At 37.6% G+C, this 27,193-nt stretch overlaps 1 protein-coding gene across 1 annotated transcript in view; it reads right to left on the reverse strand.

Annotated features, from left to right (window-relative positions):
* Window positions 1-2,569: 2,569 nt before the first annotated feature.
* The window catches only part of LOC103147430 (matrix metalloproteinase-17-like), a 112,809-nt gene continuing 88,185 nt past the window's right edge, over window positions 2,570-27,193 (reverse strand). The window contains exons 7-10 of the mRNA XM_007565762.2: window positions 22,970-23,052; window positions 18,413-18,565; window positions 18,016-18,273; window positions 2,570-6,979 (exon numbers count right to left, since the gene is read on the reverse strand). Of these exons, the coding sequence (XP_007565824.1) occupies window positions 6,654-6,979; window positions 18,016-18,273; window positions 18,413-18,565; window positions 22,970-23,052 (820 nt within the window). The 3' untranslated portion in view covers window positions 2,570-6,653. The remainder of the gene's footprint in view (window positions 6,980-18,015; window positions 18,274-18,412; window positions 18,566-22,969; window positions 23,053-27,193) is intronic.

Consider the following 27,193-nt stretch of genomic DNA (forward strand, 5'->3'; position numbering starts at 1 on the left):
TTCACATCGATAAATAAACCACTTGGATGAACACTTCTTTGGTACCTACCCGTTTCACTTCAAACCAAGTGCACCACGTTATATTTAAGTGTTGTCATAAATTGTCATAAAACACAAATTTCACTTTTTAACTCAAATGTAAGTTACCTGAAAACCATGTTTTTACTCTGTTCAACTATATTTTCTGGGCATGTTGATTCAAATAAAGTATGAAACATTTTGTCCTCTGCTCAAACAGTAATAATTTAAAGTCGCCTACCTTTGAGGTTTTGTGATTAAATCAAACAACTACATTTTCTAACAGTAGACTATATAGAAAACTGGAAGCGTTAAAGTATTGGCTGTGAAAGTAAGAAACATCCACTTGGTGGCTATGAATTGATGCATGGTCAGTACAAAATGTGCAGTGAAAGGCAGCAACATTTGAAATGATAAACACAGGTGTCTAAAGTGGCAACAGGTTGAAATGTCCAACTTCGGCATTGAAGATTTTTCATCCAATAAGGACTAATTATGTCTCGTTTCCCATCATTAAGCACCATAAATGATCCAATTCAGAAAGTCACTCATTCCATCAGTTATGTGTTTGAATTGTTACCTTAAATCTTGAAGATAAGTAATAAAAAGGCTCAAATCTGACTTCTAATATAATTTAACTGCAAATTATTTTTGAAGATTTTATACAACACTTAGTCTTCATGGACTGTGGTTCTGATTCTTGTGCTGCCCCAGATAGAATGATGTCCTTGGCGGCGAGTCATATTGTCCATGGAAAATGCACCGTTGAAATAGCTGCACTCTGACATCGCATCCAATCCAGTTGCTGTCCTGAAATTGCATTGTTCAGAGTTATTATATTTTGTTTTATTTGCACTCCCTGTGGCACAGAGTGAATTTTATTTCAGTGTAATTTATATGGGTGTGAAATTGCAATAAATCCTCCCTGAATATTTAGATAGAACAGGCAAAACGTCTCTGGGGACGCTGTTAACTCCACTCCCTGAAGACTTGGGGCTACCCTTGAGGGAAAATGTGATTTTGAATTATATGTAAGCTCTTTGAATGCTATATTTCAAGTTTTTCCACTTTCTATACATTTCCAACACACTCAGAAATCCAATTTTTTTCTTTCCCATTGTGGTAGAACTGATAAGTAAAATGAAATCTATTTTAAGAGGGGTTTGAGACATAACAATGCGGAAGACCTGAAGTTTAAAAAGTCATTGTTTGAGCTGTTCAATAATTGTCTCCAGAGTGCAGAGAGCAGAGATAAAACATTACATCTATAAACTAGAAGAAGCCAAAGTACAGATGCCTCAGGTGGAGAATTTCTCTGCAGAAAAAAAAGCAAAGTTATCCTGGGTGTGATCAGTTAAGTATTATACCACCATACCACCTAGATATATATGATATATGAATCTCAATTAAATATCCAAACCCCTTAAACTTTTTTTTTAAATTTTCAATCAGCTTGATAGTAGAAACAAACAGTGAATACTTGTATGGCAGGTACTACTACTAACTTGATCGCTTAGCATCCGGCTCAAACAGGATCAGCTGGACAAAGTGATAAGGACTGACCTGGTATCATTTTTGCTCCAGGGAGTTTTGTGCTCTTCTGGTGGCCGCCGGGACACAGCAGTTAATTAACACCACTCAAGAGTGTCAAGAGGAGGGAAAAATGCTCTCAGTGCTGTCACACCGTGGCCTGTAAGCTGTGTCAAAGGGAGCATGTGGAGAGAATACCGATAGATTCATTTATAATGTCATATGGGTATTTTTTGTTCACATATTTTCAAAGTTAGAAACTTAAAGTTACTTAAGAATGTTATAATAAATAGAAGTGCAAATGGAATCTTAACATGGATGGATGGGTAAATTAACTGATGAATTAGCAGAAAGATGAATGGTTGTGGTTAAGATACTTCACTGCTGTTATAACCAATTATTTGAATGTTGGAATAAACGCGTTATAAGTGAATCTGACATGATGGCTCTTAACTTTGTTCAGCATAATGTGGATCTCTTGGTATCTTCAATCGTACGCTTTGAGAAAGAATTCTCAAACAAGAAAAAGGAAATCTGAAAATAGAAATACATCCTCCTATGAGCAAGGTAAATGCTGCATAAACTCTGATATTTTCTTAGAATTAGTTCTCAAAATTGCCACTGTAATTTCCCCAAAAGTCCATACAGGCTCTTTGGTTTGTTGTCTTCTTCGGCTCATGCACATCTTCAGAAACTATGCAGCGTTTTAACCTTAGTGTCAACATAAGAACAAAGGTAACGGCAAAAAGAGTGATTCTGTGGGGTGATTATCATCACACAATTTGCAATATTCATGAACACCCATGATTGCAAAACAAAGGTATGAAAAAAACATTAAGAACACCACAGAGATAGACATCAACTCCTAGTTGGTGTCTGCAAGCTGTTCTGTTACCTTCATCTGTCTTCAAGCATGGGTTGATTTTCAATGGCGCAAAATAATTACGTACTCAGCCTCAAGACAGAGTACTCAAAGTAATCTCTCTTACTGCACACTCATGCAACCATGATTAGCCAGGAAAACCATTCAAGAATCTTTATTTTCTTTTTTTTTTTCTACAAAAATATTTTACATTAGAAAACACAGCTTGAAATATACACAGTCCACTTGGTTTGCAGTAACCATGGAACATTGTGACTCAAATATATCTGTCTATATTTAAACTTGTAGGTAAATATATCAGCAACAATAACAAATCTGCTGCCTTTGTGAGGTCTGCGATAGATGTCGTCAAACGGAGCTTGGGCTTGTGTCGGAAATGCTCCACGGGATGTCGTCTCGTCAAAGCAATGGCTCACAATATATTCATACTTAATACAAAAAGAAAATACAGCAAACTAATGCTACCTCTGGTTATGGCAGGGAGTGTGTAAGGTGCTCAGGTACCACCTGTGTGATGGGGAGGGAGGGAGTGCAGGACACGGATAGAAAGCAAGGAGCACGTCAACAAGCAACAGCAGGAATCTTGGTTTTGAATGTTCTGTCCGACATTCATTTGTCGTCTTCCCCCCCCCACGTCCCATGTTCCCTTGTCTTCCTCTTGACTGTGCGTGTACCTGTTGAAAACCAGCATGCCACTCATGTGTCTTCAACACGTCAAGCTCCCACAGAGCCATTGATCTGTCAACCTAACCATCTCTCTGCAATACATCCCAAGGTACATTACACCTGCCTGCACAGACGGGCGCTGCAGTGTCAGTCACCTGTCGAGCGATGACACCTCGGGATGTCGCTCTTCCCCCTGGTGGGAGTCTATATTCAGATTAATAGGGATCCTGTCTCTTCTGCTGGGATCGGCTGATCTGAATCTCAACTCGGCTTATTCGTTGTCTTAGAAATATTAGTCATATCCCTTGAACTTTTTCATGCTACCACAAAGTTTAAATGTATTTCATTGGGTTTTTGTGTGATAGATCGACGTAATCTAGTGGAAAGTACAGAATGGGAAGCAAACCATTTGCAATGGGTAGACGTGGACATCTACCCAAACTGACAGGCAGGGCATGGAAAGGATGGGAAGAAACCTTGGCTTTTGACAATAGGAGTGCACCCAACAAATCTAGCCCTTACAGAAGAGTGGCAAGAAGAAAGTCATGGTTGAAAGAAAGAAATAGGACATCCTGTTTACAGAGGCCCACAAGCAATGAAGAAGACAAGGCGTGCAAGACCAAATTTAAGCTTTTAGGGCATCGCTCAAAACTCGGTGTGGGGTGGAAAACAAACGCTGCACATCATCTGGAAAACACCATCCCCATTTTGAAAAAGGGGGTGACATCATCATACTGTGGGACAGGGAAGCTGGTCAGAGGTGAAAAGAAGAAATATTGAGCCATACGAAATCTAATTCTTAAAATTAACCTGTTAAGAGAATGAAAAATAGTTGGGTTTGGGGCAGAGGATACCCATAAATCAGAAAAAAAATATAAGTGTGCAGCCTTTGCTATAGAGTACTTTAGATTAAAGGTTACTCCCATCTTAAAAGAGTCAAAAATGTGGCAATGAAAACTGACGTTCACAGGCACTCTTCAACCAACCTGACAGAGTTTAAGGCTAATTTGCTGAGAAAAACTGTAATATTTCACTAAGAAGTTGTCCACCTCTGCTCAGAGAGAGCTATTACAAAATATTTGCAGATGAAAGGTGACTGGATAGAGTAATTTCTCATGAGAGCTAAATACAGGTTTCTACATGTCTTTTAGTAGAAAGAAAATTATTCTCCAATTATGCACCACTAGTGTTGGTCTGTCACAGAAAATCCCAATGAAAGGCGTGAAACACTTTGTCAAACGAATACTTTTCCAAGATACTGTCCATGTAGACTGATATATATATTTATATATATATATATGAAGACTGACTGTACAGAACAAATGTAGCTTTCATCTGAGAGTATTCACTTTCAACTTGATCAAACATCTTAGAAATTACAGCTTTTTCAGATTTTCAGAAGGTAGATTTATTTGAAGCGTAGAAGCTACAATTATTCCTGCTGCTGTCAAAATAATGGAACAAGTTCAGAATTACAAGTATGGTAACACTATCTGTAGGATTTATTTATAGTCATTTTGGTTCTGGATCCGAGATATTACACCTTTTGTTGCCGTTTTGTTCATTATTGTGTTGGGAATAAATTAGCTCAGATTTACAGTTATTCAGCAGATATGCTGGTTGGAGTCCACAGCTGTTGTAGCCTATAGAGGACCTCTAGCGGGTAACACAAAGCGTTCACACGTTGATCAGCTGCATTCTGCTTCTTTAACATCTTATCATAAAACTTTAAAGTCGTCAATATGGCATAAGCTGATCAAATCTTATCTAGTTCACACTTCAAAAGACTTCAAAGAGAAGTGATTCCATTAAAAAAGGCAACTCACCTCCTGGCATTGCCCTCGATTCCATGCTACAGCTAACCTCAGGGGTAAGCCGACAGCTTCGTTCAATCAAATGGAGACAAATATGGATCCAGTTTGGATGACGGCGCAGGGCAAAGGTAAACGTGTGCTCGCTTGAGATAGCTTCAGAACACGAACGTCAAACTATTAAAGGAGTTTGAGGATGCACACTTGGACATCGAGAGGCTAAAGTTTTGAATAAACAAACCCCTCCGCAACAACCGAATCCACCGAGCGTCCCCGTCGTGACGGCATTTTGTTACTTTGGGTCGAGAAGGTGGGGTTTTGTTTTTGTGGGGTTTTTTTAACTGAAGAAATGGTCATAATAAACACAGTTTAGATTTGGTAGATTGAGAGGTTTTGTGTCGTTATTGTCAACAAAAGCTAATTTACATTTTAAAATAAGGAACTATAGTCTCAGAGTGGTGGAATATGAGAACCAGAGAAGGCCTGCATTATCTGTCTTTGGTCACTTTCAGGGTGATAAGGTTATTTTTGAGGAAATTTGCATATATGACAGAATACAATTTTACAAAAGACTTTTATGTTTAGTGCTGTTTTCAAAGCAGAACTGTGTTTGTGTTCCTATGCAGATTTAGGTTGGTTGAGCCTGCTGGTAGTATCAAAACAACAAATACCTTGGGACTTATCAGTCTGCTGTAGCTCCACCAACAATGGAGTGAATTTATAGATTTTGCACCTGTTGTGAAGCAGGATCAAAAATGTTTTTGTTTTTTTTAGCATGCTTTCTAGGTCTTGTAGTTGTTTGAAAATTATTCAAACGGTCTTAAAATCTGCTGGTGAAGCAGATTGACACAAAGAATCTCTTATCAGTTTGGCTAAAAGAATTCAACAAGCAACAAGTGGGGGAGGGCCAGCACTGCATTATCCTATGCCTCATATTGCTGCATAAACACATATCTAAAAAAAGAAACGTCATAATGCAGGATTGGTATGATAGAAAAGTGGTTTTGAAACCATAACATTTTAAGCCCTCCATACCAGTAACTGCCTAAAGAAGATCGAGGTATCTTTGAACATTAATCAGAATTGTGAATGAATATCTTTCTGATTTAAGCTGCATTTTAACTAACTAAACAAATCACCAATAAGCAAACATTTGCAGTATCAGCATTACAGCATTAGGCTCTGATAAATAAAACTGCTTTAAATCCCATTTTATAAAAGATTCAGCTTTTATTTTGTCAATAAGAAGCTGTAATTTCCAAATCTCTGTCAGTGTTGACGTGAATGCTCTCAAACCCCAGCAGGTTGAGCCACGAGCTCTTATTCATAAAACTGAATACCTCAAAGTAAGTCGCCATTAAATCTGTAATGATATAACCACTTATATCTGAACATTCCCCTCTTCTTAGCCCTCTCAGTATTATGAGGCCATTTGGAAAGTGAAGTTAACTTGTATTTCTGTGCAACTCAGCTTATGAAACATCTAATACCGTCACTGTCAGTGGATATTAACTGATAATTGTTCATAAAACAGCTACTGCAAAGCTCTTTAAGTGACCATAAGATGGCATGTGAAATAAATAACTCCCAAGAAAAAAAAGAGAAATAAAGAGAACAAAACAAACTAAATAAACCGTATTTATATGATCAAATTCTTCCAGTTTTTTTCTTTCTTTCTTGCAGAGCATCCGCTAATTAGTCTCTCTCTTGCACTCAACACAAGTACTTAACCCCGTGCTTCAGCATCATAGCAGTTCATTGGGGAAGGTCAGTAAGAGTGTCCAACAAGGCAGCAGCAGCCAAACTGGAAACAGGGGTAAGTGAGCAGCCAAAGGCGAGGCGGTGTCAGAGGTGCAGGAGCACACCTCGTATCCATTCTCTGCGTGGTCTGGGTGCTGGTGCACGTTGACCCTCGTCTCCGTGCTTTTGGCTTCTGTGTCCGGAGAGTCAGACTGCATCTCGGTGCAGAGCAGCCAGTCCTTGGCAATCAGGCGAGGGTATCCTGCCTCCGCCTCCATGTCGCTGCCTGGCACTCGCCAGTACTCCTTGCCCTTGAAAAAATAGGATGATCCTTTAAGGTAGAGATTGAAAGAGAAAACATGGTTGGGATTTTGTTGTATTTAGGGTGCAGTTACTCAAAAGAACATAAAGTTAGAAATCAGGAACTTGCAAAGGGACTTTTCCATATTTTGCCACATTTGCAACCACAAAGTCTTAGATTACGAATTAGGTTAATACTGAGTTAATCCAGAACCCGCCTGGCACTCCACCAATCTAGCCTTCGTAGAAGAGAGGCACAAAAGAAAAAAAAAATGTTGGAAGAAAATTATAAGAAAATATAGCAAAGAATTTAAATAATTTGCTCAAGTCAACAAAATAACATGTTTGAAGAAAGATTGACACTCTGAACACACAGTCCCCACTGCGATACACGGTGGTGGTGCCATTATGCTGTGTTTTTTTTGTTTTTTAGGATGGACAGGGAAGCCAAGAAATCTGTAACTTAAATTTTTTTGTGCACAAATGTTTTTTTTTTTCTTTTTCTTTTTCCAGTCTGTCTTGGCTTGAACTACCTTGCAAAGAGACATGGGCAACAGTACCAGGCCATAAATGAGCAAACCATTCTCAGAAGGTCTACAGCTGTAATTGTGGCAAATTAGTTCTGCAGAACTGATTCACCACAGAATCAGAGGGGTTGAATAGAAGTTAAAAAAAAAAACAAAACAAAAAAAAAAAAACATCTGATTTTTTATTTGTGTATCCATTTCCTTCCATTAATGCACTACATTGTTTTTGTTGTTGTTTTGTTTGGGTTTTTTTTGTTAGGCAACCCTTCCCTTGCCCTTAATGCAGAGATGGAGAGACAGAGCACAGCGGCTGTTTCCACATTATAAAACTTCAGTACACGTAGATGCATTAGCAGGAGTTTCAGAGTGATGTCATTAGAGAGATTCTCAGAAAGGTGAGGTGAAGAAAATGACCCAAAATGAGAGTTTACAAGGGGACCAACGTAAAGAGCTGATTTTGTGCCTAGAAATGCAACAAAAAAAAACAAAAAAAATCAGAAAAGTAATGAGCGGAAAATGGTCATTATCCCAAGAAGGAAATACGCTTGTTAGCTCAGTGTACATAATGAGCTATTAGCATCAGCAAGCTGGTCAGAGACCTGGGTTTATGAAGGCTGGGAGAGTTTGCACTAAATCTGCAGGAATAAATTCCCATCTTTCTTTAAGACAGCTTACAATGGTGCAATGTGTGTGGCTGTGTGTGTGTGTGTGTGCGTGTGTGTGTTTCGGGGAGGTCTAATGAATACTGCTAATGAAGTCAGTCTCTGTATGGCATGTGTTTAGAATTCCAGAGAGGGTGACAGCTGAAAGAGGTGCAGACTAATTGCTTTGAGCTGAAAATTTACACCTTTGTTATGCTTATAATTACCCAGCTAGGCAGAGGTTCTCCTCTTGATAGCATACTGTTGATCAATAACTCCAATTTATTTCAATATCGGCCTGGACTGTCAAGAGTGGGGCTCCGCATGGTAAGAGCTACAGTCCTCCAATTTATTTCAATATCGGCCTGGACTGTCAAGAGTGGGGCTCCGCATGGTAAGAGCTACAGTCCTACGTTGCATAAGATTTTGGGTTTTACGTTGCAAAAATTCAGCTGGAATTGCAACGCATCGCAATGGATTCAAGCTCATACTGATCACTGATCATAAAACTGCAAAGAGGATATTTATGGCATATGGTAATGTGATTCTTCCTTCTCTACCACATATTGTTCACACTGGTTGTTCATATCTGGATGTACATTTCTTCTGAATTTTTTTGGTCCATCTGGACAAAGAAACACCTTCCAACAGAGTGGTTCAATAAGCGATAATAAATTTGACAAATTGCCCCGTTCACTTGCAGAAAGGCACACTATTCATAACAGTCATCAAATAGGGCCAAGTGTAGCAGTTTCAGTAGCAGTTGTGTAAAATTAAATTAATTGTCCAATAGAGATATTTCCTTTTTCCTCTTTTGGATTTTGACAGACAGAGACTGGCAGAAACCAAACTGATAGTTTACATTTAGGTATAATGCATATTTCACACATAAAAAGCTTGGCAATTTTCTCAGCCATATTTTCTAGATATTGGATAAGAAATAAGGAAGCTTTGTTCATTTTTGTGACAGATGCATCCTCACCCCACATCGGAACACTATGGTTTTGTCGATATGACTGAAAGCACAGTAATGGCATCTGCAGTTGCATATCATTAGCTGTAGGGGCTAATAGCTGCTGCCCTATCTAGTGATATATATCAATGGAACAGATGGAGGGACACAACTTTTTAGACGGTAATAAAAATTCACTTTTTTCCCCTCTTTCTTCCATTACAATTCTTTACTTTCCCTGAGGGTGTAGGAGCCCCATGTCAGAGCTTTGTGGTTCCCTTTCCAGCATGTTTAACAGAATACAAACTATTGTCCACTCAAAGACTCCTGTTGAGCTTGATGACATAGATTTAAAGGTAATCCAGTCATTTGAAGCAGCCAATTTGAAGCAAAGTAACATTTTTAACTTTTAGTACAGTGGATGATGGTGGAAGACTCTGAACTCAGAGTTGCTGCAGGAAACAAAGGATAGTGGTGACTTTGAAAAGTTTCCTGAGAACCTTTTATTAAATAGCTCATTTTGTAAAGTCTAATGATCTAAAAGAATAAAGAGCTCCCTTCAGTAAAACTGAAAGACTATGCAGCCAGCATTCAAACTTGGGTCCTCCCACATTGTGCAGTTCTCTTAGATGAAGGGAGAGAGAGACTTCTGCTGGCTGCATATCAAACTAAGTCAGACAAAAAAAGTAATACAATAAAGTTTCCAGCAGTTAAAGTTCTAAAGCAGACATCATTCACCCCCCAAAAAAAGCTTTACACACACTATTATGAATCACACATATCCTGAATCAATGGCTAATGTCTAAAAAACAACAACAAAAAAAAACATTCAGAGCGCCAGGTTTGCAGCTGGAAAGCATCAACAGCACCGATAGAAACAAGAGAAATAGAGACATGAGTGTCCCTAGGAGAAATACACCAGGCACACCTGCAATGGGTCACCTGGTTACATTGTGGATTTTTTTTTATTTTTTTGTAAATTACATATTCTGCTCGGTGTTCTCTGTCCTGCAAGTGTTTCTGCAACAATGCAGGCACTTGAAAATTTGACCTATCGTAAGTCCCTGGTAATAACGGGTAACCTTTCTCCAGCATCTGAGGGATGAAGAAAATGTCACAACCATGATGATGTGACACTTTTTAGGGAGACATTCTCTCTCACCAAATGATCACATGTATATGATTAAATCAATAAATTTTAACCTGCACATCTATAAAGTTTATACATATTCATATCTCATATCGCAGCGCCCATCTTTACAACACTTTCAGGCAAAGACCCCATTTCACTCCCTGTTTATGAGGTCCTTAAACTTTTTTATTTGTTCTCTGATGGCTGTTTTAGGTTGCACCGAGTCCGTTGTCTGCACACACCTCGGGGTGTCTTTCCTTGATGTGTGGTGGCATAAATTTAAAGCAAGCTTTTTAAAGTTTCAATATGGTAATGCTTCAGAGAGGGGATGTTTTATGAAGTGCATCAACTTTATTATCACAGCAGTTGATTCAAAGCCACATCTGAGCACTGTCACTCCTTGATGTGATGCCGTTTTAAACCTAGAAATATTTTAACCATTAAAAATGGCATTGTGAAGAACCTCCGAGTCCATGTGTCCCGGAGTTTCTACATTTTAGATTAGCACAATTAAATGAACGTTTCTTTTACATCTCTTGACAAAACTGTGTGAAAGCAGAACTGCGTCCTTTATCTGCCCCCCACTTTTGGCATTTCTCCGCAGTTCCTTTTTTTCCTCCTGTGCCCATCATTTAGCATGGCCACACCTACAGAGTCCCATCACAACAGCTATCCTCTGCTGCTCATCAATAAGCACAATGTCCAGACGTTTGGCCGTCACCAATTTGTCCGTGCGTATTTGGAAATCACAAACGATCTAAGCTCAGTTATTTTCCGCCACCTGTGTCTGACTGTCTACGAACTTTCAAAAAGCGATTCGTGACTTTTTGTTTTCCTGGAGTCTAAATATAATATAAGAATTATGTGGGTTTATCTCCAGCAGTTGTAGAGCAAAAGGTTGGCATAAGAGCAGCGTAAGACCGATGTAAGCTTAAAAGTCAAAAAGACAGCTTGATGTAGTCTTTGAACAATAAAATCAGATGGATCACATCTATTGAGTCACATCTTTCTCCAAAAAATAACTCAATCTGCACATGAAAAATGTCTTATAGAAATATCTTATTTTATCTATCAATACAATAAATTACATTTTAATTAATTTATTAATAAGCCAATGTCATACAAACAAGTCCCATTCATTTTTAACTGCACTGAGTCCAATTTAATCCAAAATCAATTCAATTCATTCCAATTTTTTTATTCATTCCAATTTACATTTTCCTTTTGTCTGTACATTATGATATTGTATCAAACAGTAAAGATTAAAGAAGAAATACAGATTTGCATCCTGTAAACATTACTGGCCTTGCCTGGAATAATGAGCTCCGGTAACACACACACATAGCCTCATGTGCTCCTTTAAAACCTGGTACTTGATGAGAAACAAAATGAGTATTAAGGGATGATGGGATGAAGGTTATAGGGAGGTGAAGGAGACATCATACCTGCCAACAGCTCACACAACACATATGCTCATTTGGTTGAAGTAAAGTATCCTGGAGGTGAATCAGCAGGGACTTCTGTAAATGTTTTGCCAATTTCAAATGCTAAAAAAAAAAAAAAAAAATTAAAAGTGTTATGTGGGAGTTTTTGGAACCGTTGCAAAAACAGCAAAAAATTTTAAAAGCAGCAACACATCTAAAAGGAAAATAAGAGACGTGAGAGCTATTTTTGATTAATATTCTGGTTTTTGTGAAAATGACTTCAATAACTATCTTTATGCCTCACTTGACTTAGCGTGTGCTGCTTTTTATTAAATGGAAAATGCAAATGCAACAGTCCCTGCAGAGAGCACTTGCTCAGAAAAATCTGCGAACCATGTGTGCCTCGGCGCAGAAAAGATCACAAAAGGCTGAATTATGTTCGAAAGGGGCCATCGGTGATTGGTGATGACCTTTCTGAACAACTGTCAAGCACTTTGTCAGTAAACTATGAGGCAATTTGTGGTATTTAGAAGTAAACAAAACGTCTGTCATCCATCTGGCTCCGAGGCTCCCTCCGCGGTATGTTTTCAGGAAACTTCACAGAAAATAATCATTTTGAGGAAGGTGATTAATTGTACGCAAACAGAAAGGGAGCACATGTGATGCCGCAATGAAATGTTTTTTTTTTTGTTTTTTTTCCAACGCTCTGCAGCTTGGTGACAGCAGATAAGTGCTGAAAACAATGGAGTGTTGACTGTGACCAACTACAAGCTGTACAAGTATAGGCTGCAGGCTGAGTGAGTATTCATACACCAAAAAAATATTATGAGACCACACAGCTGGGAAGTTTGACAAATCTAGAAAAGGAACAAGTTGGAACAAAAAATAAAACGATTTCAATAACGATTGAAACAGCATCTTATGCTGGTTTCAATCATTTAAGAATCCAAAGATTTTCTTTACAAATTTGTAATTGCATCAATTATAACATACTGAATACTCACTCAGAAAGAAACTATCCTTGTCTTTGTTATTCAGCACCCCACGTTCTGAAAATGGTAAATTAAATCCAGTGCAACCAGTTGCCTTCAGAGGTGACCTGAGCTAGTAAATAGAGTCCATCTGTGCGTGACTTCATCTCAATACACATCCTGCTTTTCTGTGAAAGCCTCCGAGGTTTGACAGAGAACATCAGAGAACAAACAGAAAGAAGAAGACCAAAGAGCACAGCAGAAAGCTCGGGCTTTACTTCTGGAGAACGCTGAAGCAGGATTGACTTGCAAAGCAACTGTTCATCATCCAAAAAGGCAGCGTGGTACAACACCAGACCTACCAAAACAGGGTGGTCGACCTTAACCGACAGGCTGGGCAAAGAGAGATTAATCAGAGCAGCAGCCGAGAAAACTGTGGCAACTCTGTAGGAGCTGCGGAGTTTCTGAAGACGGGAGGGAGAATTTGTCAACCCAACACACCTCAACAAAAATTGTTGTGGTGTGGGAACATGCAGACCTGCTGAGGTTTTTGATAATCAAAAACACAAAATACCAATGGCCTGCAGCTTTTTTAAATAAAAAAAATAAAAAATAAGAAAAATAAATCCATGAATCTCTAAAAATGTAGCAGTACACGTGCTTGTCCTGAACCACGGAGTCAGACAACAGATGTATCCCAGCCAGAAGAGGACAAACACATGCCTGTTTGTGCCATAAAGTTTAGTTTAGGCTCTAAATACATCAGGCACTGCTGTTATACACGGATACACACTGATGTTTCTTTTTTTTTTTTTTAAATCAATATAACTTAGTTGTATGAATTGTAGAGAGGTGCATTTTTAATCAACAACACTCTTTAGGACATAATTGCTCTGTGCAATTAGATCAATCAGCCGGCGCAGCATCCTGAATCAATGTTGTGCGCAACCATAAATGTTTGGGTTGGAAATACATCAAAACACATCAACAAGGTAGCGAGAAATGTTTGGAGGCTCAATCTCGGAGAAATAAATCCCTGTTTCACAGAACCACTTATCACATAAACCACAATCACTTTTACGTTTCTTCAAAGATTACATAAATCCCAGGTCTGATGAATTCACCGGTTTTTATGCTGATTCAAAGACGGAGAAAACTTTTCATCAGCACGATAACAACCGAGGGTTTGGATCGCCAAAAGGATAATCAGACGTTCACAAACGGAGCCACAGCACAGTTTTAAAGTTATTCTCAAATTCACAGTGTGTCTTGGTGAAGCACTTAGGTCCTTGTCAAAATAATAGGCAATGAATTTAATGTGCTGATCTGACAGTGAGTTAGTTTAAAATCAGTCAGCCTATTGTTAAAAATGCATTTTGACCTATTCCAATAGCAATCTATTAACAAAGAAAACTAAGATCGCAGTGTTTAGCATGAATAATATATATAAAGGACATATGTAGAAGTAAGGGCAACATTTGTATTAATAGGTTTTAAGAGTGTTAATGTAGTAGAATTACTCGACATTCGGAATTTTTAAAAATTTTGTTCCAGATTTATTTTGACTTTTAAGGCCAATGAACACTTTTCTCTTCACCATTTCAAGCTTTCTTCTAGCTGTAGCTCTTTCTCTTTGCTCTAACAGCCAAAGCCAGATCAACCTGTCAAATTCGATACGGTTCTTCTTTGGGGATTGATTAATGGGAGAATCAACACTTGGGGGAAAAAAAAAAAAGAAAAAAAGAGAAAAATCTTTAACCATCTCTTGATTTTTGCTCTCTAACGAAATTGAATTCTGACAAATGTGCAAGAAAAACTGTCCATTCCTTTTTGCAAGATAACAAAACTTACAAGTCCTGACAAGGAACAAAAAGGAACAGAGATATCTGGGATGAGCACAACTGTGTTCACAAACCTTTATTTTAAAACTGAGATGAATAGAAATGAATCTTTCTGCAAAGGTTTGAGCTGTGACAGAAAACCAAAGAAAAATATAAAAAACTATCTAAGTAACACTTCTGTATTCTGTGGTTCTGTTGAAATAAAAGTGAGAGACTGTACTGAGGTTTAAGTCTTCACACATTACAAGTAGTAATTGCAACCAATTTTCTGTCTAGTAACATCAAAATGACAACCTTTCTTGTTCTAGGTTATGTTGACGTTATCTACGGGAATGCCTCCAAAAACCTTCTGCATAAACTGAATGTCACTGCAGTCCGTTTTGTAACAGGGTCATCTCTATATTCTTGCAGGTTGGTACCAATTAGTTTACAATGCAAACATTGTCAAAACTCTGCTTTACCTTTGCATGTTTTTTTTTTTTTAATTTCCAAAAAAATTGCAGAAATTTATGCTCCAGTAATTTTATCACCAGAACCATTCCAAAGGTTTGCACCACCTTTGGTCGTTCATTATTACAGTTTGTTGCCCAAAATGACTGGAATGATTTGCAAAAACATGTTAAAGCTTCAGACCTACATCCCAATGATTACCTTTAATAATTCACTGCAAATGGTCCATGCACCTTCTTCTCATTTGGACGTATTGTATAGAAGTGGTGCTTTCTGATTTTTTTTTCTCTGTCCTTATAATTTATAATGTTTGTAGTATTTGCTTTTACTGCCGGTTCTTCCAAAGTTGTGGTTTTAAGTGAGAACCAGCTCTCAATTGTCTCACCTCTGTAAATAAAACATTTAAAATGCAGAAAAAAAGTCATGTTTCATTATGCAAGTAGAAATTATTAACCTGCATACCTTAGCAGCATTAATGCCATTTACAGCCAGAATAAACATCTCCGTGCAATTACAGTGATATTCAACTGGACAAATGAGGGCTGAAATTAAAAGTATGAATTTTTGTAGCAATGCTTGCTATGAAATTTCCATACCTAAGCTTAATCAGCACAATGTAGAAACAGGGTGTTTATGCTGATGTTTGCCTGTGTGGGTGCAAACTGTGATTGTGATGAAAGGGCTAAAGAGTTTGAGGGACTGAACTGAAGTGAAACAAGTGGGCAGCCGCCAAGCAAAATCAGCCGTTACTTTTATAGTCTTTTGTCCTGCTTCGGTGGCATCCAAACAGTCTGAAACAAGCTTTGCTTTATTCCTTGTTGTTGCAGCAGAAGATAGATCTGGGGGAGTGGATCATGATGGACTCAACCGTGTGCAGAGGTTAAGGCTGGAGAAATGTTCCCTGTCTCACCCCTTTGATTAGATTGGAGAACCTGTCACCCCATTTTAGATTTTTTTTTAATATCTGTGCTCCCTGTGGGACCACTAAGCTCACAGTGGCACCTAGTGGATTCATGACACCTGACAAGAGATTTTTACTGTGTTTATGGTGGAAAGGCCAAAGCTCTTGTGCTACATTGACCAAGTGTAATTGAAAAAAAAGTTTTCAGTCCTTAAACTTCAGCAGCTAGTTTCTAAAAGGTTTATAGTCCAGATATTTTATTTTCCAAGACCGCAGCGTGCTTTATAGCTTCTGTTGTGGAGCACTTGGCCACATCTTCTTTTCCAAGAGCGTGTACAATAACTGCTGTTTGTGCAAGAATGCACTCATAAATAAAATAATACGGAACAATGCTTGGAATAGAAATTGACCACCTGGCTTTCAAAAACTCTAAAAATGTTAAGGAATCAGCAGGGTCTAAATGTATTGTTAAAGAAGTGATCTGCCAGCAAACTGCAGCCAAAATCTCTACCACATTTAATATCCTGTTTTGTAATAAAATGTGTTGTTTCTGACTCCTCATTAAACTTCCTTTTATTTCATCCATAGTTTTTTACGGGATTCTTTGTGAGCCAAATTGAGCTATTTAAACAGAGTTCCGAATGGAAATTTGAATTTCAATTAGACTTCCTGCAAAGTTTTCCCAACTAAAGAGTGAGCAGAGTATTAAGATTTCTATCACGTTAGAAAGCAAGTTCAACGTCTTTTACTTGTCGGGACGCAATATTTAAAACTCATTAGGTCTTCGTGTGCTTTGAAAAAGCATTTTTAGTATTTGCATTTACAGATTTTCTGTTTTTGTTTGTCACACTTATGAGACAAAGATGATCAAATTAAATAAAAAGAGTAGCTTTTAAATGATGACTTCAATTTTTAGGGGGAAAAAAGGCTGTCCAACTTAACCTGGCTCTGCGTGAAATACAGTTGCACCCATTGTTAAATTGTGAATTAACTCTGATTGCCCACATTTTTTTTTGTATAATTTCACAAGCGATATTCAGTCCTAATTACTGACAGTCCTGTAAAACTAAGAAACAAAGAAGCATTGGACCAGGTTTGTTTGAATATTTTTTTTTGTCCTTAATAAAACCTGTATTTTATATTTACTTAGGTTATCTTTGTCTAATATTAACAAGTGTTTGACGATCCAAAACATGTAAATATGACAAAAACCTGAATAAATCTGTAAGTGGGCAAATTCTATACTGGATTGGGAAACGCCAATCTCAAATGAAAAGCAAATATTTAAACTCTACCATAACTTGGTAAATCTTAAAAATACTCCTCATAATATGGGAATAAAAACAATGTCAAAAAATATATAGTTCAATCATGTGAAACTGCAAATGAACCTTTTTCCAACAAACATTTCCCAAAAGTTAATTATAGCAGACGACTTTAGTCATAGGGCATTAAGTAATGGGAAACAACCTGTGCTCATGTGGGACAAACATCCCAGTTACCAATACTCAGTTTGTAAAATATAGAAAAAACAAAACAAAACAAAAAAAACATCCAATCAGAGCCTAAATTGGTCCTATCAAAAAGTAATAAATATATGTCAAAATGGTTGGATTCCTGTTGAAATTGAAAAATGATTGGCACACACACCAGCAGCTAAAATAACCTCTACAGAAATGAAAGTTATAAAAACACATCTTACATTTTATAATAAAACAAAGTATCAGAAATGAAAGATGTCATTCAGTTCTTTTCTGTATGTTCGTATAAATCAGGATCAAATTGCAATTTAATTTAATTTCAATTGAAAAGGTGGAGCACAGATCAGAAAATCTTGGATGCAGGTTCTTATTGTTACTAAGTGGCATGTGTTTGTTATTGTCATTTCACAGCGTTCAGATGAGTCTCGTTTGTCAGATTTTGAAAATAACCTCAGGTATAAAACATACTTTTCATTAAACCCATAAATTAAAGATGGTCTTTGCATCCATCTGGTGTATTATTCTAACCTTCAACGCTTTTATCATTAACGGTAAACAAACAAACAAACAACAAATCACCATAATTAACATAAATAAAAGCTTGAAAACATCAGTCTGAAAATACTTTTCAATAATATTCTAATTCACTGAACAGGTTTGCATAGCATGCAGAATATGTTAGGTTACCCTCTTTCAGCTAATATAAAAGTATAAAATAATGAAGTGCAGATGTTTGTGGCTTCTCACCATCAGACCACCTCATGGCATCGTCCAGCTGGAGCGGCAGCCCCTTCCAAAGCGTGCTGTCTTTGGGGAAACCAAGGTCCATGTGTCGCAGGTGGTCGTCATAGCGCCAGTAGTAGTTATCTTTGAAGAAGTAGGTTTTGTCGTTGTGTAACCAAACAAACACTGCATCCACTGCTTCCACAGGAAGGCCGAAGTCACTAATTGGACGTGGGTAACCCTCCTCAACGTTATTGTCTTTGAATACCCAATACTTTTGACCTGAGGATTCAGCACAAACATTACAATAAAAGAAAGAATTCACAAAGCTATACAAATGTTGTTGTGTTTTTTTTTTTCTTTCTTGTACAGACAGGCAAATCAAAATAAAAGCCAATTTGAATCAGGAGTAAATACTCACCTTTGAAGAATACTATTTTGTGGTCCCCTGGCCTCTCGTAAACAGCGTCCACGCTATCCAAATTGGGAGGAAGCCCCCTCCAGAAGCGATGAATGTGAGCAGGATGGAGGGACACCAGGTGCTTTTCCCTTGTTAGCCTCCAAAAGTACTTCCCTACAGGAACCAGAAGAGACTGGCTTAGAGCTTCTCCAAACAAGGTTGTTAAAAGAAAAGGCAAGTTGATTTTGGTGAAATGTTGCCAAATGGAGTGCTGGCTGCACTTTATTTCTTTTGGCTGCTTTCATAAAAAGATAAAAAATAAAAATAAGGTGTTCCAGCAACAAATACAATTTGCAATTGATAAAAACAACTTAAAGAACCTAACAATTATCTGGAAAGATTAAGATTACTTTGGCAGAAAATACTGTTTAATGTGTTAACCTTTTTTTAGGTGGCAGAATTTGTTCATAATGTGCTTAAGACTGGTGAGGCTTGGAGTCTGATTGAAGCTGCTGTCTCACCGTTTATTTTACCACTTCTGTGTCTAAACAGGGAATTTTACTAGATTTGAATGTCAAGAAATGAAGGAGCAAAAGTCCTGTCACTTATTTGACTTAAGTGTGACAACATTTAAAGTACGCCCACTTCGTACACAGCACGTGTGTTTGGATACAATTTGTTTTCTGGTGTGTCATGGCAAGATGTGTTACTGCCGCCATCATGTCACCGTCTAAGTTTTCCCCCCCATACTTTATGATCTAACGAATGCATTTCGCGAGCACCGCCAAGTGACAAAATAATTATTAGCTGAATTTATGAGGAAATGCATCAAATGGAGCAATTTTGACCATTCAGCAGCTTCCTCTTTGCTATTAGCACACCTGCTGCTAATCCAGAAAACCCTTTCTCAATCTCCGTTTCTCTTGTTGGACAGCTTTTGCCATCCTGTTTTCAATTGTTGTCATTTGGGCTTGTGGAGTTGAATCCTTTTTTGGTCCCATTCTAACATTGTTCTTGGAATTCCAGAGCTCTTCCTAGTTTGTCATGAAAGTATTTTTACTTGACTCACACACTGCTTCCCTTTTGCGTCTGCTTCTTGGTTATTTTTATTTACAACACCCTAATGGTGTATTAGCCAATCCCTGGAAGTAACACCCATCAATCTCCCTGGGGGGCACTTTGTTCACTCCATCATGTCAGATCTAGTGTTTTTCTTTTCATCTTCTCCATGCTCTTTTTTTTTATTCCTCCACACCGCCGCTATTTGTTTCCTTCTGGTACAATCCAACAAAAGCCCGAGGAGGTACACCTTTAACCTTTTCAAACATCTTCAAGACAAGCAGACAAGCACTTTTTTTTCCCCCCGAAATTGTGACACTGGACAGATCTCTCACAGCAGATGGATGTTGACTTCTTTCATCTTGATGGAAAATAGACCAATCACAACATCCAAGAGTGGTTTATAAGGAGCTGCAATTCAGAATACATTCTCCTGGCTCAGTTTGTAGTGTTATGTAATCAAGACGAATAGCTTAAATAAAAACTCAAGGTATAGGAGGAAAGAAAGGAAATACAAATACAATTGCCCCCTTTGAAAATCTCCCCTTCCCCTTCTCTTATCAAACAAAACTTTATGCTAAAGTAGAATCAAGACCTCAGCAGGGAAACAGTCTAAATAAGATAAAATTAATTCAGTCAGGTTGACAAAGCACATAACCAAATGTCATATCTTTCAGTACTGAATGGTGACCGGACAGGATGGCCAACGAATAAGTCAAATAAAGTACAGAATTAAAGATTTGAGGATTAAAGGATTAAAGATTCAGCTTAAGATATCAGACAGCTGTATGAAAATGAAAGATGTACAAAGACCATAACTTTATCAGCTTGTGTGTAAAAGATGACTGTTGTAATTATTGACATTTTCAAACTGAGATGTAAGGTTTTAACATGGTATAAGGTTGAATAATTAATTAGTGAGAACATAGTCAATTGTACTTTGGCAAGTGGTATACTTGTAATATACAAATACAAAGCAAATAGTGGCTTTAATGTGTCATCTTTTTCTTTATTAATACCGCACTGACGGGGTAAATTGTGCAGTTCTGGCTATAAAGTTCCACGAGCTAAAGAAACTGATGACCTCTTAGTAAAAACAGTGGTTCCTGTCTCACAAAGATCAGAGTATTTAGGTATTTTTGTACCTCCTCATGGGTTTGTATGATCATATCCTCAGAGTCAAACTAAAGAGGAGGACCAATCCTGCCCTGCAGGATGTTACAGAGTCATGTTCAAGGAGCTCTGTGCAGCACAGAACATCCACACAGTGCTCTGGACAAAGAAAACCAACACATTTCCATTTGCATTTTTGCACTCCACTGGTACTTTTTTGTGACAGACCAACATACATTTGCTGATAATTTATGGAAAAACATATGTTGCAAATAGCAAAAGCACTTTCTTTCCTCTGTAGATGACTTGTGACAAAATGCAAATTCTTCTTATGACCTTCTTTGAACAGTGATTTCCTGGTTGGCATTCTTCCATTAAGGTCAGATTTATACTCACACGGCTAAACTGTGAATCTCTACAGCTCTTCAAGAGTTACCCTGGGTGTCTTGGCTACTTCTCTGATTAATGCCCTCCTTACCCACCCCGTCAGTTCAGGTAGATGGTCATTTCTTTGTAGATTTGCAGTCATGGGATTCTCTTTCCATTTTCAAAATGACGAACTGGATGTGCTCTGCGAGAAGCTTGAAACGTTGTTTTACAACCTAACCCTGCTTATACTTTTCCACAACTTGTATTGTACACTGAGAATATATTAGACAGTGTACACACACTATATTCTAACTAGGTGACTCCTCAAAACTGGTTTGTGGTGCATTTTATTTAGAGTTGTCCGTGGAAGGAAAGGGGTGGGTTACAGAGGTATGTCACTCTTATACAATTTTTATGAGTAAAACATAATTTTTCTTCAACTTTGGGCAAATCTGTTGTGTGTTGGTCTATCATATAAAATCTTAACAAAATATACCAATTTTGTATATTTTATATATTTTATGTGGTGTTGTTCATGGCGACAACACCACATAAAATGTGGAAGAGTTCAACGGGTATGAACATTTTTTTTTTACAAGAAACTTAATCAGTTCCCTATTAAAAGGCTGAGCGACATCAAAAATACTTGTTAAAGTTAAATACAAAAATTTTGCACTTTCTACTTTTCCATTTCTCTTCTGCTAATTAGAGATGAGCCTTCCGCCGTAAGTTGCCTTTTTTCTTTGCAATCATTCCTCCTTTAATGAGTCTCAATTCAAATTGGTCTCTTTCAGTCTCCTGTGTCCTCTCTCTCTCTCTCTCTCTCTCTCATCACCCAATGTCATAGGCAGACAGCAGAGCTTCTGAACACAGCCTTGAATTCTTGGTGAATTGGAAGAGTTATGGCCCAGAAGAGTGATGGTCTCATCCCAAAAGATCCCCCAACCCTCTCCTTAGTGATTTTTATTGCTGTAACCCCAGTACTTTGTGCCAGAAGGCATTTGCTGCAAAGGGTCTACAGTCATGCCTGCCAGTTTCTTGCTCCCATGGCTGGGGAAATTGCTCTCCCTCTCTCTTTTCCCCCTTCTGCTTAATTTTCAGACACCATCCTGGTGTGTGAGTGATTGGCTTCACCTGCAAGTCCGATCCAATCAGCCCTGGTCTTGTGGGTCTCTTTCTACCACATCGTGCCAGTGCAGTGACTCAGCGTCTCTGTTAGCCTTGTTCCAGTCTTTGTAAATAATTTCTCGCTTTTTGCCCCTTCTCTTGTTGCCCCTCCAATCCAGAAACTGTCACCTGCTGCCGTCTGCATCGGTCTCTTGTTTGTGGATACTGTTCTAACTACCAGTGAGAATTAAAAGTTCATAGCCTACACTTTGGATGAAAAAATAATTTATAGGAAGCAGGTTTGCGTTTCCTGTGTCTCGACTCTAGCTTAAGCAAACAGAAACTTTCATTACAGTCCCTGGTAGGCAGTCGTATTATAATCCATCTCCGGGTGTCTCGCAGGATTTAGTCTTTGGACCTTCGTTATTCTGTTTTCTGTCTTGTCGTTATCTTAAGAAGAATCTGAAGCAAGCATGCACTTGTATGCATGCATCTCCCTTATTACACTGCAACAACAAAAATATTTAGAATGGTAAAGCATGAAAAATAAAGCAACTGTGCTCCTCAGGTGTCATCCTTTTTATCATTTTCCATTTCTCTTATATGACTTGTCACAGGATAATTCTCTTATGTGCCATAAAAGCAGCTTAATCCACTTTTCTTCCAGCACCAACCTTTTCTGGATATTATACTTCAACATCTATTAAATACAGCATGTAGGAGCTACATTATAAGGACAATGCATGAGTTGGCTGATCATCTTCACCTGATATTACTTACCACACTGAACCAATTCATCTGTAAATTAATTCATTTTATATCATTTTGCACCAGATAAATACTGTATGTTCCATCTGCTATATTTATATTAAAAAAAATAGATCATAATAATATTAAAGAAAAACACAACCTACCCCCATTTTAGGTTACCTTTAAAGAAGAAAGCCTCTCCTCGGATTTGGGCTACAGCATCAAAGTTACTGGTGCATCTGTCTGGAGCATCTTGTGCCAGTCTGACGAAGACAGAGCAATTTTAAGAGTAAGAAGTTGAAAGAGCAAAACAGTATTTGAAGAGCGCAAGGAATGAAAACAGGGTTTTCTGCCATGGCGGCCACAAATAATTTGCCCCCATGGGACAGTTCATACCCAGTTTGACAGGAGATGATTCAAAGTAATTTTCTTTAATCTACTTAAAGCTTATTTTTTTTAATGAAATCTAGTTATGAAAATCTGATAAACATACACCAGGAAGGATCTCCATCAGTTTCTTTAGTTTAAAACGGATGTCATAACCTGCCATATTTTCTCAAGTTGATCCAGTCCAAATTAGGATCAGAGCCACAATAAGGTGCAACTGAAAACCTTCAATAACCTACAAATGTTTCAAATTTTATTTGAGATTTGAGGGTTTTATGATCATTTATTGTCACAATTCCTTAAAATATTGAACAAAAGAACCAAGCAGATATAAACGAGAACCAAGGTATGAAATGGAAGCAGGTTGGGATGAAATGGCAATGTGTTGGTATGAAATGTGGACACAGACTGGGAAAAGAGTGAGGCTGCAAACAACCACTTAACAATAGCAATTACAGAACAGCAACAACAAAACAAAACAAACCCTGAAAACACACAGACGATCTTGTTGTTGGGTGAAGAAAAGGGGAGAGGACATTTCTTATTTCCACTACATTGTCATTTTCATATAACCATCAATTTTATGGTGGGCTGAGGCTCCTTTGCTTGTTAAGACGTTGCTCTTGAACATGGAGCTTTAAACTCTTCCAAGTTTTTTTTTTTTTTATTTATAATTTTGTATGCATGTCCCATCAGCAACTTTACATATCTCTATGCTCGCTTAGCATAAAATCATCATCACTGTACCTATCTTGCAATGTATGTCGGAACATATAAAATGCCTTTTGCATGAGCTCACACTTACGAATTTTGTGTATTTTCTTAATAATGATAAACATGATCAGAATTCTGTCATGAATGTGTGTTATTATGCCTCTGTTACATACAGTCTGTGTAATAGGATGAAAGGCGTAAAAATATAATGTGCAACTACATAAGAATGCTGGTATTTATTTTTGCGGAGGTGTAACCCGTATCATTTTTGTCTACGATACTTAATAATCATTTGATCATCTAGGGCTCAAAATTCAACAATCTTTTCACACCGAGAAAGCTCCCTGACCTGAAAGCTGTATTAATTATAGCTGAATTAATAAGAAAATCACACGACCTCCCCTGGTGGACCTGCCACTTCAAACGATGTCAACAGGGTGTCTGCATAATGCTGCACATTGTAATTATCGGGTCGCTGCTGCAACATTGGTGTTGAACTTACATAAACTGTGGTGCATATTTACAGTATGTATATTTTGCATGTCTGAGTTGAGATGCTCGTCCCACATTGTTATTTTAAATCATGTCCAAAGGAATCTGTGGCTGTCTGGCTTGACTGGAGGTTAAAATTACACATTTTCAGTATCAGAAGTGCAGAAATGGAACATTATCTATTGACAGCTGAGTATCGTCAAACAAAAACAAATAAAAACAGGTGTGTGACTGTGTGACGGGGGTTAGAAGACCTAAAGTTGTTTTACCAAATTAGTTAAATGTCATTTGAATACACAGGGTAAAAAAAGATAAAACTGCACTGGGTGTGTTTCTTTCAGCTGGATGGGCTAAACATTAGATAGTAGCTGCAACATGTTGTTCTATTAGTAAGTGATTCGGAGCTCTGAGGCATCAGTCTGCTAATGATAAAGCCATCAGTACCTCAGCTGCTTCTCTGTGAGTCTGATGGTCTTTGTATTATCACCAGAATTACATTTTTATTTTATTTTTTTAGCATGAATGTGTTAGATTCTCTATCAGAGTCTGAATATTCTCTGAGGAACCAAGGCTGCATCTGCACAGCAAGCATGTTTAAATACACTTCTTAATAATACAAAATTATAATGGGTCACACAACGACAAAGAACTTGCCCTCTGAAGGTTCATTAATTAACAAAAACTACAGTGATAGACCGGATGAATAATTAACTCTTGGGCTTGCAGAGGAGACGAGACACTGATATTATATTTTTAAATGACAAAATGAACGTGGCTTATGAAAAAAGAAAAGAGGAAGGAAACGTTGAACAAACAGGGTTGTGTTCAAAGGTTTTTAAATTTGTGTATATTTTTCCTTCAGCTTAAGGAGGCGAGGAAGGAAGGAAGCCGGGAAGGAAAGAGGGAAAAGAGGAAGGGATGAAGGATGAAAAAAAGGAATGAAATAAAGAAGGCAGAAAGGAAGAAAGGAATTAAAGAAGGTCAGAAGTAAGGGAGGAGTTGAGGGAAGAATAAAGGAAATAGTCAAAGTAGGTAGAAAGGAAAGACAAAAGTAAGAAAGAATATAGGAAAAGAAGAGCGGGGAAAGGAGAAGACTAGAAAAGAAAGGAGAAAGAAGATGAAAGAGAAGAATACAGATGTTGATGGAAAGAGAAAGGGAATGACTGTGATGGAGAGGAAGAGATTATGACAGACAAAAGGAAGAAGGCAGAACATGAAAAAGTTTATGGAGGAGAGAGAGAGGGAGGATCTAAGATTGAAGGAAAAGGAAAATGGGTTAAAACAGAAAAAAAGAAAGAGAGAAATGAAGACGGAGTAGAGGAGAAAAATGAAAACGAATGAAGGAGAGTCAGAATGAACAAATAAAAGACAGACTGCTGGAGCTCGTCCAAAGCCATCATTTTGTTGCACACATAAAGGCAGTCTCTGCTAATGCCTTTTAAACCCTTTATGAGATTTCTCAGTTCGTAGCTTTGACCGTCTCTTTGAACAAACTGCAGCAGCCATCTAAAATTTATTGGCTTCTTTCTCACAGGTGTAGGTTTCAATTCTCCTCACAGATGTTCAGCTGGATTTGAAGCAGGATTCAACATATTTGGTTCTTTTATAGCTGTTTTAGAGTTCAAAACTAATTTAAGGTGTAAAAGATCTTGTTTGGTCTTAAATACAAACCCAACATTTTGCTGTTTCTATTACCACATTCATCACTAATAAATATAATCCTAAACCTATTACAGTGACTTAAACTAGTTACTAAAACCAGCTTGTCTTGACAAACTTTGGGAATTACAGTTTCTTTCATTGTCCATCTTACACAATGATCCCAATCTTTACACATACCAATGGGTTTTCCTCTCCACATTTAATAATATATAGTAAAATATATTAAGATTCATAACCATTGCTGCTCTTGATTCTTCTTGTCTAAAGAGTAAACATTAGATATGCAGTTACGAATATTTAAGCATTGCTTTTTTGTTTTGCTTAGCAGTATGAAAAATTGAAGGTTAATGCATTGTTTACTCGAATTATAAATGTGCTTCATGTCAACAATAACAAACAAGGTTACTTCAAGGAGGGCGATGCTAATATTCAGTGACAGGAATATAAACATGCATTTAATAGTATTTGCATGTGAATTATTTCAGAAAATTTTTTTTTTTTTTCCTCAAACACACATCTATGTGAGCTTTCTGCTACTAAAGGTGGTTAAGTACGCAGCTTTATTTATATGGTCAAACATACTGCTACCAAATTGGAAGTCTGCATTCAGCATACAGTCGTCTTACGATGATGCATAAACACAGGGCTCTGCATTTTATTAGTAGGGAAACGGCCTCCACCGAGATAAAACGTGAGACACGTTCTGCTTTTTAAAACAGGCAACAGCTAAAAGTGAAAGACAATGAGGTACTGTAATGCTGAGGTACTGTTCAGTGCACCTTTAGTCAGGTTACGGCCACACTCTTTGATTTAATCTCAATGTCTAAAACGTGAAAAGTCATCCGGAAACTGACTCAAGAGAGAAAAAAAGTACTTAAAGTGCCTATTGAAGGACTGAATAGCAGTCTGATTGTAGCATCTCTTTAAAGAAAAATAAATACACAAAAAAATGACATCAAGACAGAAGAAACACATTTCCAATTTCAAATTACTCGCCCCATTAAACTTTTGAAACCAGTGCTTACAGTAGGTACAGTTGGTGCATTCGACGTCGAGTGCACTGCAGCTGAGACTATATATCGTTTCCTATATATTCAATTGACCTTCAAATGGTACAGCAGACTCAACAGATAGAGATAATAAGTCTCA

The sequence above is a fragment of the Poecilia formosa genome, unplaced genomic scaffold (assembly GCF_000485575.1).
Source record: "Poecilia formosa unplaced genomic scaffold, Poecilia_formosa-5.1.2 Scaffold6, whole genome shotgun sequence".
NCBI lineage: Eukaryota > Metazoa > Chordata > Actinopteri > Cyprinodontiformes > Poeciliidae > Poecilia > Poecilia formosa.